The sequence below is a fragment of the Uranotaenia lowii genome, chromosome 2, assembly GCF_029784155.1.
Source record: "Uranotaenia lowii strain MFRU-FL chromosome 2, ASM2978415v1, whole genome shotgun sequence".
NCBI classification, from domain to species: domain Eukaryota; kingdom Metazoa; phylum Arthropoda; class Insecta; order Diptera; family Culicidae; genus Uranotaenia; species Uranotaenia lowii.
This window is the reverse complement of record NC_073692.1, coordinates 427574139-427589613: the sequence shown is the minus strand read 5'-3', so window position 1 is coordinate 427589613 and position 15475 is coordinate 427574139. Positions and strand designations below refer to the sequence as shown.

The 15475-nt window shown below is 37.7% G+C and overlaps 1 protein-coding gene across 1 annotated transcript; it reads right to left on the bottom strand.

The window, feature by feature from the left end:
- Positions 1-3410: 3410 nt before the first annotated feature.
- LOC129741559 (UDP-glucose 4-epimerase) lies at positions 3411-8596 on the bottom strand. Its single transcript, XM_055733300.1, has 5 exons — positions 8063-8596; positions 7736-7995; positions 4433-4558; positions 3743-4281; positions 3411-3680 (listed from the first exon to the last, which is right to left on the bottom strand). Exons 2-5 carry the CDS (start codon positions 7973-7975, stop codon positions 3536-3538), a joined length of 1050 nt encoding a protein of 349 aa, XP_055589275.1. The 5' UTR covers positions 7976-7995; positions 8063-8596; the 3' UTR covers positions 3411-3535.
- Between the last annotated feature and the right edge of the window lie 6879 nt (positions 8597-15475).

Genomic DNA, 15475 nt, shown 5'->3' with positions numbered 1-15475 from the left:
ATGGAGAAATTTTGGCGGGTGTTTTTTCCTTCTACTTTTCAAAGCACGTGGTACAGGTGCGAGGCATTTGATTGCAATAATGAGCCTTCATTTAGGATAAAAAAAAACTACTCGCCTGTTAGAAATATATTGAGAAGAATAGTGGTTGAGAATCTACTAGAATATGCAGTGTGTAAAGTATGGATACATTAATTCATGTTAATTATGCATTGACTTCATCAGTTGAATAACTATTTGGACTGAAATCTAATGTTCCACACGCAGCGAAAAAATTTTTTATTTCAAAGGAAAGTGCCGCAAAAACAAAGGATTTTTTCCTTTGATTTTGGGATAAATAAAAATTCCTTTGGTTCAAATGAATTTTTCTTTGTTTCAAAAAAAATTTCTTTTGAAAAATCTTTGAATCAAAATTCTAATCCTTTGAAACAAAAAACAGTTTCATTCGATACAAAGTCGTTTTCGTTTGCTTCAATGTAACAAAGATTTAGATTTAAAAGCATTTATTCATTGAACTCTTTCTCATTTATTCCAATTGGAAGAAATATTTTCAGTTGTTCCGAAGTTCCTATTAGGAATTTTAAATAATAAAAATAAAAATATAAAATTTTTATTTCTTTTTTATTCACGAACTTAAGAAAAACACTTGTTCACTGTGTAAATAATTGAATGATCCGATCCTAAATTTCGGTGACACCAGTCTGGCGTAGAGGCATTTCTTCGTGAGCTAACTTCCGGAAGCAAGTCTCGTTGCTGGCTTTCCTCGCCATCCGACTGGTAGTTGCCGCTGAAGATCGGGCCGAAGATAAACTAACTATCTAACTAAGGATGGAATCAGCAGTGGTCCTGTAACAATGCAAGCGCTTATAGAAATTTTTAAATATTCCCTTTTTTATTAACGGAAACACTTACCATTCTTCATCCTGAATTCTCCTTAGCTAACTCTGATTAACTGGTTTAGATTTTTAACACAACCGGCCAAACTCAATTCTATTTTTATGTTTTATTCTTCTTGTTCAATCCAAGTTCGAAAGTTTTTATTTAAAGAAATTATTCCTTTCCTTCGAAAGCATTTTTCTTTGGTTAAAAGAAAATTAACTTTGTTTCAAAAGAAATATGCAATTGAACAAATGTCTTTTAAATCAAAGAATTTCTTTAAAATCAAAGCCCAAAATTATTCGATTCAAAAAATTTATTCTTTCTTTCAAAAATTATTCATTTGAATCAAAACCATAATTCATTGATTCAAAGAAAACAAGAGTTTGATTCCAAAAAAAGAATTTTTTGATTCAAAGTCAGTTTTGTTTTGTACCAAAATCCAAGTTTTCTCTGCGTGCAGCTTTAAGGAACCATCCATTTTCATAATTTCGAAACTCCTCATAGGGAATCAATTAATAAAACTGAAGGTTGTAAGTTCAAGGCTGCGATCTCAACACTTTGGTTGTCGTGTAGGAATTTAATTTACAATAGGAATTAGACAATTAAACGTTCATTTTATGAAAAAAAAATTAAAACCAAATCCAATGCACGAGACTTTTAGTAATTTAATCTGAAGTTTTTAGTTTTGTACAATTCAATTTCATTTGTAAATTTTTAAATTTTAAGTTATTATTGATCAGATCACCGATGTGTTCAATTCTACCATCTAATTATAAGAAAACTTAAAAAACACATTGAAAACGTGCCGAGGTTTCAGCGGAAATCTATTTAGAAATTTCTAAGTACAAAATAAAACTTAAATGGGTGTTCCATTCTACAGGGAGATCTTGAAAAGAGGTCGTTAACATTTGTTTACAAGCTTAATACCGGACAAATCCAGCCAATTTTATAAAAAAACTTGGCCAGCATTTGATTTCAAAGTGTTCAAAACGATATCCTGGCGATGTCCGGGCAAACTTGGTCAAAACCGCGGAATTATTCAGTAAAAATATTTTTTTTTTGTTCCGATTATAGTCGTTTTACCATCTTTATGGCATTTGCGACTCAGTAAAAATAACTAAAAATATACTTGCAATTTTTATTTCCAACAAACCACATCAGCAGATTTTGAATTGTATATTAAGCTTCCAAACACGAGTCATGATGATTTCTAAAACTTGCCATTAAAAACTTCTTTTTGAACGTAAAAATGAAAAATTATAATAATTATAAAGTCTCAGTTTATGCTACGTTTTAAAAATGCTGTGACTTGATCCGGGCAAAATCCAGGCTCTTTGCAACAAAATCCGGGAAACCGGGCCAGACCGAACTTACCTCAAATTTTGATTCAAATGTTCTAGCAAATCCGGATAAATCCGGCCAACCTGGCAACCTTAGATTTAAATGTTTTTCGTGATAGATAAGATGGATAAGCATTCAAGAGAAATTATTTCAAATTTCTATTAGCAAACCTAAAAACTATTAGTTATTCAATAATATGAAAACGATAAACTTTGCTAATAATCCCAATTAAAACTTTAAGAAGACCAACGAAACTTACAAAGCTCACATGGCCAAACATGGTCCAATTTGTTATAATGATGAACAAAAAGCTTTCAAAATTTCTGTTCCGTTGCAGGAAACGGAAAGCTCAAATGTTGATAGGAAAACTCGGTTAGAGTACTGGTAACTCTAACATCGACAACAGTCCAAAGCTCTGGTAACTTCACTGACGTCGATAGGGATTACTTCTTGGTACTTGAATTCACAAAATCACCTTTTGTATTTGGAAACACTTTATTTTTACTTAGGACACAAACTTGAGGAAGAACTTGTACTCACTGACGGTTGGAACTATACTCACTCAAATGCAGAATAATACTCACTAAAAGGCGGAATAATACTAACTCTCAAATTACTCGACTCTGTATTTATATGCTAATGGAATGTTCTGGAAACGACGGAATTATACCAATAAATTACGTATAGAATATTCTAGATTCTTCTAAGGATTATAATGGAACTTTCTAGAAACATCGGAAATACAATGATATAGGAATGGAACATTCTGGAATCTTCTATGGTAGAACATGCTAAATAGTAATGGAATATTCTGGAACTTTCTATAATGGAACATGCTAGTAACTAAGCTTGCTGAACATAGAATCTTCTGGAGTATTCTTCAAGCGTATTGGTATACGCTGGAACAATTTCAAAAAGTCAAACGCCTCATTTCGATTAATATTTTATGTGAACCCGAGCAAGGCCGGGTAAAATCAGCTAGTAAAATTATAAAGAAAAGAAATTTTGAAATGAATTCATTTACCTTAACTTAAGGTTAAACCCTAAACATAATTTTTGCTTCTAAAAAATTTCTTAAATAAGAATGTGATTTTTTTTCTCGAGGGATTTTAAGCGTCATTATGGCTTATTCATCCCGATATTAAGGGTGTGATGTTATCGTACCTCAATTAAAAGTGTTGACAAGTGTATGCTTTTTGAATAATGCCTCTATCTATATTAGATATATTTTATTGATTATTTATCGTAACAGAACGATCTTTGGGAAATGCTTTGCCAACACCTGTGTGGCCTTCATTCACTTTTTTGGTTTTGGATTTTAGCCTGCGAATCCCTTCGGGTTATTTTTCTGCCATTTCCAGGTATCTTCGCACATTTCGGCGATTCCACGTTTAGCGGTCCAGCCAAGTTCTTTTGCTGCCAGCTTCACGTCGGCATAGCTTGTAGCGATATCTCCTGGGCGTCTAAAAGAGATTTAATCTTTTGGTTAACATTAACGAATAGAAAAATCGCTAAAAGAATATACCTATCTACAATTTCATACTTAATCGGCTTGCCAGAAGCTTTAGAAAAGGCATCCACCACCTCAAGAACCGAATACCCACGTCCCGTACCAAGATTGTACACAACGAAACCCGTTAACTCACCACTGGCCAGCTTATCGATCGCGCTGACGTGACCCTCGGCCAGGTCCACGATGTGAATGTAGTCCCGCACTCCGGTCCCATCCGGAGTGTCGTAATCGTTGCCGAACACCTTCAAACACTGGCGTCGGCCAACGGCCACTTGCGAAATGTAGGGCATCAGATTGTTCGGCTCCCCGTTGGGATCTTCTCCAATGCGGCCGGATTTGTGCGCACCCACCGGATTGAAATAGCGAAGGGATATCACCTTCCAGCGAGGGTCCGATTCGCACAGATCCTTGAGAATCTCCTCGGTGAAGTATTTGCTTTTGCCATAGGGATTGGTGCAATTGCCCGTCGGGTGAGTTTCGTCCAGTGGGAGTTTTTGTGGTTCCCCGTAAACGGTGGCACTTGAGCTGTATACAAAACTAAATACGTTGCACTGGAAGATTGAGTTTGATTAGAATTAACCTTAGCTTATGGCGGAATCAAGTTTCAACGAGCATTCGCAAATTACAGTTTAAGGAGCGGGATTCTGGTACCATACTTGAGGTTAGTGTTTTAGGTTACTACGGACTGGGGAAACTTCTTACCTCTTGCATAACCTCCAACAGGACACTCGTTCCGGTTATGTTGTTCTGGTAGTAGCGCAGCGGAACCCGACATGATTCTCCGACGGCCTTCAGGGCTGCGAAATGTGCCACGCAGTCGATTTTGTGCTAAAATGTGACGATTTTTTTTTCTTATGTATTGAAGGGACGGCTCTCGATCACTGTTGAATTATGGTCAGTGGTTGAATCATTGAGTCGCGTGCGCAATTGCGTGATAATTTAAATCAAAGTCTTTTAATCAATAAAAAACTATAGATACTGGCCATGCTGACGTATAAGGCACCTAAGTATTCCTCTGATTCTTACAATTTTTTAAAAGTGTATAAAAGACAAACTCAAAATAGCTACTATGGCAATCGCTAGCAGCCTTTTGACGGTCCATTGTCACTCATCCAATTCGATCCAGCTGACGCCGGGGAAAGAATTACACTTGTAGTTCAAAGCTGGCCATACCACAAAACCCTAGCTTACACTTTTAACCTTCGCTCATTTCTTCGACCCAAAGCGCTGTAGCTTTTTTTTTAAAAAAAAACGAACACACACATATAGGATCTCAGTGAAACTTCATGTTTCTTTGAAGAGATCTAATTTTTTACTTAACCCTAAGGCGTACATCTTTCAAAGATATTATGGCTAGCATCTTACAAATGCTAAAACCACCAGACCACAGAAAGAGTACTATATGTGCCGTGATCGGGATTCGATCTCATGGACTCTGGCTTAGAAGACTGGAACGCTATCCTCTAGGCCACGACCGGCGGCCGGCTTTGATCTGTTCATTAATTTCATCGTCTTCCTAAATCATTCTACATAGTTTCTATAAAATTTTCCAAAATGCCAATTAAGGTTAAACAAAATTGGTAAAAATTCCCGGCATTTCTTATAGACACACACCGTCTTAGCCGATTAAGGCTTTACAGACTGAATAAATGACATGGAATGGCATTTCGGTAATAATTTCAGATATTTCGATAGGAATGACCGAAAATTTTATGGTTCTTCTGCTGAAAAAAGATGTCATTACGGTCATTTTGCAGGTATTTCGGTAATTATGACTGCTGTATATTTCGGCCCCATTTAAAAGCTGTCTGTTTTCCAAACAGATCAACGAACTCCACATTGAGAATGCTCGGTAATTTTTTGAATGAATGTCCACAGCTTTTACCGATCGCTCGGTAATTTTTACCGAACAACTGGTTGTTTTACCAAACAAATTGTTTTTTGTTTGAGTTTAATTATAGACTCTAAAAGAAAACAAAATTGTGACACTTCGTTAATTTATGCCGAAGACTCTGGTGATGATTGCTGAAATAACCGTGATTGATATTTTTATAGGGCTTTTTTATCCCGATTTCTTTAAGTAGTGCATCCCAAAAATGGCAGCCAGTTGATACACATATATATTTAATCTATGAAATTAGAATAAGTTTTATTAAATGGCATAGATTAAGAGGTTTGTGAAAAATCGAACGTGTAAAGTAGAAAGTAAGTTTAATCCCCGGTAATTAGAAAAAAAATCATTATCTTAAACAACAAAACACACGTAATAGAAAAACGAATTTCCTGTAACTGTGCATTATCATGACAAACCGATTTTTGAAAATAAATGCTAAACAAATGAATTTCAAAGAAAATCTTTAAAAATTTAAAAACACCTGAACAATATTGTTTGAAAAAAAGATTCGCAAAGCTTAAGAATTAATTCGAAAATTGATTACTAATGAAAAATTTACCTGCGTGCTCAGTAGAAATTGGGCAAGGGTAAAAGGTTCTAGTGGTTCTAGTCTAGACTGAATCGAAGCGTGTGGTTTCTAAATCCAATCACTGGAGGTTCTATCCATAGTACTTTGAAATATACAAGGTAGGCTATTCCGCTCTCTTTGAACGTATTGGTAAGAGCCCACAAAAATAGTTATGGAAAAAACTGGCAAATGTATGGATTTTTTCAGAAAATCAATTTTTTCCTCAAATTGACAATCATCAAAATTATGAGAAAAATATTCATTGATGCATTTTAATGCAACGAACAATATTTGGCTTTTCAAAATCGCTAAAAGTAATATGCAACGGGCTTTTGATCGATTTAAAACTAAAATTTGGTGATTATTTTTCCTTGTGTGGTCCTTTTCTTGTGCGGTTTGAACAAAAAATTCAATCAAATTGATTATTTATCACAGAAATATGAAGTATTTTACATTTTTATCAAATTTTGAACATAGACAGGAGAAAATATTTAACTTTTTGCCCTCAAAGAAGAGGGACGGTGATGAAAATTTCTTTTGAATGCTCATTATTTATGGTTCAGATCCGGAAATCCAAAGCAAAATATAGTTTCCGATGAGCCTGAAGAATCAATCTTTAATCTGAGGCCCTTTTCGAAGGAATCGAATAGCTATTGACGGAGAAATTAATAATTTGGATTGGCATTCTATATAAAACTGCCTAATTTTCATAACTATTTTTGTTGGTATGCAAGCATGCTGTGTACATACACGGAGCTTTCAAGTGAGGTTAAGCGCAATGGCCTACCTGTTATTTTCCATTTACTATGGGTTCTATCAACGTATGAAAGGCTTTGAGTATTTGAATGATTTTGTACATTATCTCGGCTATCTTGGATCATAACCGTGACGAAAATTTTCTGTCCAACTCCCCTACAGATGGCAGTTCAGATCAAAATACCTACACTCAGAAAAATACTATAACTTATACCATAAGATTCTTTTAACAAATGGCGCCATGAATGATGATGGTGACTATGAAAGGATATTAAAAGTTCCTTCCTCAACATTCAGCTGTAAGCTTTGCTCTGAAGTTTGTTGCGTGCTTTAAATACAATATGGTCTAAATTTTATCGGGCCGAAGAACCTGTCAAAATCGATGACTGATAACATTTCTGTGCATCGATTATAAATATTTCGCTTAACTTATCTGACTTAGGGCAATGAATGATTGCAATTGTGCTGCTGAGCCTATCGCATGTTGTTGTATCTGTAACAACGTACTGTAATCAGCAAAAACAGAAACGAGTCGGTATTGATAATTTTGCCATCATTATTATCAACCGGGATGCATTTACAGCCCAATAATCCACTCGGATTGCAATCCGATGAAGTAGTACTTGGCGCCAATGTGACTTCTCTAATCTACTGTTCGACCTATTATCATTCTCAAGGTCTTCCGATGGCTTATTATCACTGTGGTGCTAGTGTGTACGACTTGCACGTGCACAAACCAAACATTCAGATCAAACAAATCGACAAAAGAGGGAACCTTTCTTCTTACCTTCTTAAATATGTTCCGTAGACCGTCCCTGTTTCGGATGTCCACATCGTAAAAGACTAGAGTTTTTCCCGTAAGTTCTTGGACCCGTATAAGTGATTCCGGCAGCTTGGCGTTCGCTGCCCCGTATGCGTTGCAAAGATTATCCAAACATATGACCTGGTGGTCCACCTTGAGCAGCTCCAGTACCGTGTGCGATCCAACGAAACCGGCCGCACCGGTCACCAATATGTTGAGGGGCATAATGCAGAGCTTAAAGAAATCTTCAGAAAAAATATACAAAAATTATTAAATCCCCCCCGGTATCAGTGAATCACATCAAGAGCTTACCCTTTGAAATGATCTGAACAATCTGAGCGGCAGAATCGGAATAATCAGACGACACGTATCAGCAATTGACTCATAACTCACATTTTCTGAACTGTCGCTGCTCCAGTACAAACAAGCGAAATCTGCCTATCTTATCATAAAAATTGTGTACTACAGCTGGCTGCTCGCTAGCACAACACTGTGGTGCTGCTGATGATGATGACGATCGATTTCATTCTTACCCAAACTTGTAGTAAAGTTGTAGATGCGCACTGTTTTGTTGGCCACCGAAAAAAAAAAGAACACGCGAGGAAAGCTGTTTTCATTCAACAACTCACACGATAACAGCCGTACGGGGAAAATCGGAAGCCCCGGACTGACTACGACACACTTGTTCAAAATAAGAAGAAATTGCTGACTAGATAAACTATTTCACGGGATGGCACTGACGAGGCACGAATTAATATGTGCTACATTCTCGGGAAAAAACCTTCTGATTTCAGTGTCCAGCAATCTCGTTTGGGGGAGTTGTTTACTTTAGCAAGCTTGTTTGTTGTTTTTGGCCTTCGATAGGGTTCACAGAAATGCTGCTGTCCGCAAAAGAGATGAGGAAACAAACAACATTAAACAAAGCTAAACGACTGACAGAAGCAGGTGGTGCAAAACTGCCGTTTGTGTTGGTAGTTGTGAATCAAAACAGTATTTTGCGCAATGCTGGAAACTAAATAGAAATGAATTTAATTTCGAACCAACTTTAAAAAAAAATTGATATTCTGAGTTCAGAGATTTGATTTTGATTTTTTTTGTAAAAAAAATAATAATTCTAGAGTTAATTTTGATTAGGTCGTATAAACCACCTGAGGTGTTTCGAGAAAATAGCTGTTGAAGTTTTACACAATCTTTTTAATCCTACATTTTAAAATATGGCTCAGTATTGTCTGAAAATTTGGTATGCAATTATAACATAGATGAGAAACATGCTAGTGTATTCAATAAATATTTTAATTTAGTTTTTCGTGTGATTAAGCACTTACAACCTTTTGCATGGCGTGTTTGGCGTAAACGTCGTTTTGCAAGTAGATTAAATTTATCTTAAAATTTGATTTGTTTTATCTTAAACTTTGCGTATTCAGTCTCGTTTGAACTACGGTACGTTGCACATCGTGTGTGTGAGCTGAATCGAAATCTAATTTATTTTTCTTCTCTCCTTCCACACGCTATTGTCGAGCGGTGCAATGACCCACAACGATACACCAAGGTCATCGAAAAATGAAGTTCGAGTGCGGAAATATCACGAAAATTATGCTGGGCCATATCTCGTTATGGCTGAAACAAATGTCGGAAATATATCTGCTGCGAAGATTGCTAAAAGTCTGGTGAAGAAATTTGGTGACGATTTTATACGTGCTATGCCGGTTTCTAAAACCAAAATGAAAATTTTGATGCGATCGAGGGATGCTGCTAATGAAATAGCAGGCATCGGTACCTCAAATGAAGTGCGTTTTTTTATCCCCCAACGGCTGGTGGAGTGCCTTGGGGTAGCCTATATTGAGCCGGATATTTGTGATGAAGAATTGAAGTTTGCTAATGCGTACGATAAACGCAAGTCGAATCAAGTTGATAACCCGGAGATAGTTCATGCTCGTCGTGTGCTTAGAAAATTAGATGATGATAAAGAGGAAGCCCTGTTTACGGTGATTTTTACTTTCGCTGGGCAGAGTTTACCTACTCACATCGAGTTGAATAGAGTGCTTTATTCTGTTAAGCAGTACATTTATCCTGTCCGCCAGTGTGGTAACTGCTGGCGCTTGGGACATGATAAAAAAGGATGCAAGAGTGCTAAACGCTGTAACCAATGCTTGGAGCAAGTGGGCGGCGAAGATCATGCATGTGAAAATAGTGAGCCCCAGTGCGTTAACTGTTTGGGCTCCCATCGGGCCAATGATCACAAGCTTTGTCCGAAAATAATTCAAAAAAAGAAAACCGATAAAGAGCGGCGCGACACTTTTTCACAAGGACGTGTCGATTGGTTTTGTGGAACAACTTCAAATGAATCATCAAACTCACTAACTATCATCTCCCAACCAACAACAAAATCCACCGTGGCAGTTGCTTGCCAAACAAGTAATGTTGACAAGAATGGGTCTAATCCTTCCAGCAAACGTCGTCATAATGTCGATTCGGACGATGAGCTTCCCCAACTTGAAGTTAACATTTCTGACGGGGTTTGCGATTCGATCCGATCGACGATTGAATCTACTGAGGTCATCGATATCGTTGCAGAGGCTCTGGAAGTTCCTGAGGAAGATGTTGAAACTCGACAAAAAATTCAACAAATGGTTTTGGAGAGAATTTCGGATGTTGTAAGTGATAAAATGAAAGGATATTTTGCTAATCTCAGATTATGAAAAACACCACACCGAGCACTTTAACAGCCACCGTTCCTCTGCAATGTCTACAATGGAATTGTAGAGGGATAAATAGTAAACGCTCATCTTTAATCCAGCTCATAAATACACACAATATCAATATTTCGCTTTTGAGTGAAACACATCTCGACAATCACACAAACTTTAGTCTACCGCAGCACACCATTTTTCGTAAAGATCACAGACGAAACTCGATGGGCGTAGCCATCGCGATTCGTTCAGAACTGAATCCCGTAGCATTTCCTATTGCACTGTCAGCGGATATTCAAGCCGTTGCCTGCCAGATCAAATACATCTCCGGGTTGATCACTATTGTATCTGTGTACATACACCCGCAAGCCAACATATCGCAGACTCAGTTTGATAATTTTTTATCAACCGTTCCGAAACCGTGCATCATTGGAGGAGACTTTAACGCAAAACATCACCTATGGGGAAGCGATCATGGAAACACACGTGGAGACCGTCTTCATCAAGCCATCGAAACATCTCATCTCGTCATTCTCAACAATGGTCAGCCAACTAGGTTTGATGTAAACCGGTCGTGGGGCGCAATTGATATCACGCTGGTTTCTTCGAGCCTTAGTTTGTGCTTCGACTGGGAGGTTTTGGATTCACCAAATGGAAGCGATCATTTTTCGATAGTTTTTCATTCGAGTACTACATGCGCGATGAATTTCTACTCTGGAATCAATGTTCGGAAAATCGACTGGGAACGTTTTACCGGAAGCCTCGAGGAATCATTCGTCGAAAATGGAGAACCGGATAGCTTTGATGTCTTCTTTGAGCTGATTTGGCAAGCACTGCGCAGATCCTGTCCATCAGTAAACTCGAACCACACTCGCCGAATACCGCAACCCTATTGGGACGAAGAGCTAACAGAAGCGAAGAAAGCCACCAGAGTTGCTTTCCGCGCTTGGAAACGAGAGCTGTCAACCGAAGCTTACGAAGGGTACGCTAATACAGAACGAAGGTTCAGAAATTTGGTACGCGAGAAGAAGAGGAAAAGTTGGCAACATTTTTGTGATAGTTGTGATAGTTCTACGTCCCTCACAACCTTATGGAGGATGGCTAGAAGATTCAAAGGGCGCGGAGAGCCATCAAAAAACCTTAGAATTTCGGACAATTTGGCCAACGATGTTTTGGACAAGTTGGCTCCCTCATCTGCCAAAAATCCACCCCCGGCTTTTCTACAATGTTCGTGTTGCCCTCAAACTGGTTTACCATTCTCAGTATCGGATATTCAAGCAGTTTTAAAAATCGGTAAAGATTCGGCTCCTGGTTTGGATGGTGTTCCATATTCCGTCATAAATCATCTCCCATGGGCGGCGCTTAGTCAGTTGCGAAAAATCTATTGCCAAATTTTTGCTTCAGGAAGAATTCCGGAAAGCTGGAAAACCTTTAAAATTGTACCGATTCCTAAAAGTGGTCATGATCCGATTTCTCCTTCTGCTGTTCGCCCAATCGCGTTAGCTTCATGTTTTCGCAAAGTGTATGAACTCATAATCAAAGATCGACTAGAACATTTCATCGAAAACAACAACTTATTCCCTTCAGCTATCAACGGTTTTAGGAAAGGACGAGGAACAATGGATGCGTTGTTTCCCCTGATTAATGAAGCTTCTTTAGCTTTGAAAAGAAGAGAGCATGTGGTGATATGTAGCCTCGATATCAAAGCCGCCTACGACAACGTGGAAATTAATGTTCTGGTCCGCGAATTACGCTCATTAACAGTCCCTGAATGCCTAGTAAGAAGTATCTTCCATCTTTTTGAAGAAAGGAATTTGTGCATTTCAAATGGATTAGATTCAATATCTAGGACAACGTGGAAAGGCCTTCCTCAGGGATCTCCACTAAGTCCGTTATGCTTTAATGTTGTGATCAGTGGATTGATCAACAGTGTCCCTCCTGATGTGATAACCGTAAATTACGCCGATGACACAACAATTGCTGTAAGAGGAACCTCGCTGGAGCATAGTTGCGAATCTCTCCAAAGGGCAGTGGATATAGTTGTGGAAAATATTTTCGACCTTGGGTTAGAACTTTCGCCCACGAAATGTAAGTGCCTTCTGATCTCGACACAACAATGCGATAATCCCCCAGAAATAAATATCGGCGGTTGCACTTTGGAATACGTCAGATCCCTGAGGTTACTCGGCATGTACCTCACACGAAATCTGTCGTGGTCGTGTCATATTAGAGAGGTACAAAAACGTACGGCTCCGTATCTTAACTTTCTACGAAGCATATCGGGCCAGTCATGGGGAGCACATCCAGCAGCAATGTTAGCTATTTTCAAGTCATGTGTGAGATCAATATTGGAATACGGTTCCATATTTATGACGGAGTTAACACAAAAAGAAGCCATCGTTTTGGATAGACTACAATGGGCAGGAATTCGAATCTGTTTGGGCTCCACAAAAACCACCCACACAGGTTCACTCGAAGTGATGGCTGGTATTATTCCGCTGCAACAAAGAAGAGAACTTGCTGTCATGCGTTTTGTAAATAAAAGAGCGTCACTTTCTTCTTGGCATGGTCAATACTCCAGACCGATCTTGGAAGGTGGCTTAGTGGCTACGGGAATACACCGCGCCATAAGAATGCTTAACGAATTTATTCCACTTGAACAGCCTCTAAATAATCTCCCATGCTACATGGTCAACCGTGAAGTTGTAAGAACAATAATATCCATTGATCTCACTGTTAAACGGTTATGTTCAGAACACCAGAACTCATCGGCAGCTGATTTGGTTTCAAACTATCTCTTGGAAGTGTATGCCAACGCGAAAATCTTGGCAACTGACGGGTCGAAAGATATACACGGCACAGGTTATGCTGTGGTAAATAGTTTTGGAGCGCCTGCAGAAGGGATCAAACTCGACAGTAAAGCATCAGTTTATATGGCAGAGCTTCTAGCAATCAGGCATGCTGCGAAAATGATCGTAAGCCTTCCTGTTGCTCAGTATATTATTCTAACCGATAGTTTGAGTTGTCTCACGAGCCTTCAAAAAATCAACATCAATCAAAAATATCCCGTTGCTTGGTACGATATAAAAGCTTCCATTCTTGAAGGACAAAGAATGGGGCACGAGATCCATCTGATATGGGTTCCGTCTCACAGAGGTATTCCAATGAACGAGTTGGCAGATCAAGAGGCGAAAAGTGCGTGCATCAATGGTGGTACAGCAGATTATATTTTAACATAATTCGACATCCAGTTTCCGATTCGGCGTACAACAGTGCACAAATGGCAAGCAAAGTGGAATGCAGGAACTAAAGGACGTTTCTGTCACAGCATCATCTCTAACGTTTCGCTCCAACCATGGTTTAGTAGCTTGGATCTCAACCGCAGACAAATTGTAATCCTTTCCAAATTAATATCAAATCATTCACGGCTCCCTGCTCATCTGACTAGAAATGGTATCCTATTGGACGCGACGTGCAGTTGTGGCGAATCCATCGCAGATCCTGATCACATTATCTTCGCATGCAGCAGATTTGAAAATCTTCGTAGACCTATTTGGCGAATTTTAATGAAAAAAGGAATTCCACCCGATATTCATTTGATACTAAAAAAGAAAGACATTGAATTATATAAAACGATAGCTAATTTTGTAATTGAATGTAAAATAGACATGTAAGTAGAAGAGTAATTAACACTTGGCCGGTTATGTTATAGAGGTAAAGCCAATAAAAAAATTAAAAAAAAAAAAAAAAAAAACTTTGCGTATTCCTGCTCACTTGCTCCAATTTCTTAAGTTCTAAGGGGCCGTTCACAAATTACGTAAGCACATAGGGGGGGTGGGGGGGTTTCACATTTGCTTACGATCTCTTACTAGGGGGGTAGGGGGGGTTTCCAAAAATCTTACGTAAGAAATGTTACATTGATAATTCGTCACACACAAACAAAACCATATTACTCAGGTTTTTTTTTACTACCTATTTTTTGATTATTTCTGATATTATTTTATTTATCATTTAAAGTCTTCGAATTAATAAAAAAAAATTGCAGTTCTAAAAAATTTATTGAGAACAAATTCAAACCAACATGCCATCAAAAACACTAAATCACGTTTTTATAAAAGATCGTTGCTTTACACTTTTCATCAATAACAATCTTTTTAATTGAACTTATAGAAACAAAAAAGAAAGTGGCGCGTTGTGACACCACGATTTGTATCCATCATATTTCGAAAATGGCTTCATCAAGAAAAAATCTTTGAAAATAAATATGAGGCGCTTTAGATAATGAATTTCTTGACAGTTTTTTCAGTAATAGACACTACCAACTCTAAATTTTACAAACGATTTACCAAAAAAAGCCTCAAACTTTATCGCTTACCGCCGAAATCAGTCTGAGCTTTTAGGTTGGTTGACGACGTTATTGTCGATAACCGTTTTGGCACCAATTCTAGTAGTATAGAGTGAATTATTTTTAGATTTTCATGTTTTTCAGGTCAAAACATAACATTTTAATGGTACCTTGAGCTAACCTGATATTTTACTCTTTTTTTTATCGAAATTCAGATTTTATATTAGTTATTCGATTGTGGAACTTTATGGAAGATTATTTCAACCCCGAACATGCTATGTCTTAATAATGTTTTCTATAATCGTTTATGACATGTCATCTGTTGTTTTGTGAAAAATGGTCTTTTCAAATGCAGTTATAAAGAAGTTTTACTTAAAATGTGCTTTTCTTTGAAGCATGGATGTCACATTTTAATATATTCAAGCTAATTTTGAAAAAAAAACGTGTCAAGTTCTGAAAGAATAAAAAACGTAAGATCTTACTAGGGGGGGAGGGGGGGTTTTGAAAAATCTTACTTTTTCTTACCAGGGGGGGAGGGAGGGTTAAAAATGTCAAAAATCGTGCTTACGTAATTAGTGAACGGCCCCTAACATGATATTACTTTCTGAAAAGTGGCTTCATTATAGGCAAGTGATTTGGCAGGATTCTTCATATGTGCCAATTTTTCGAGCACCTCAAAATATCATATAA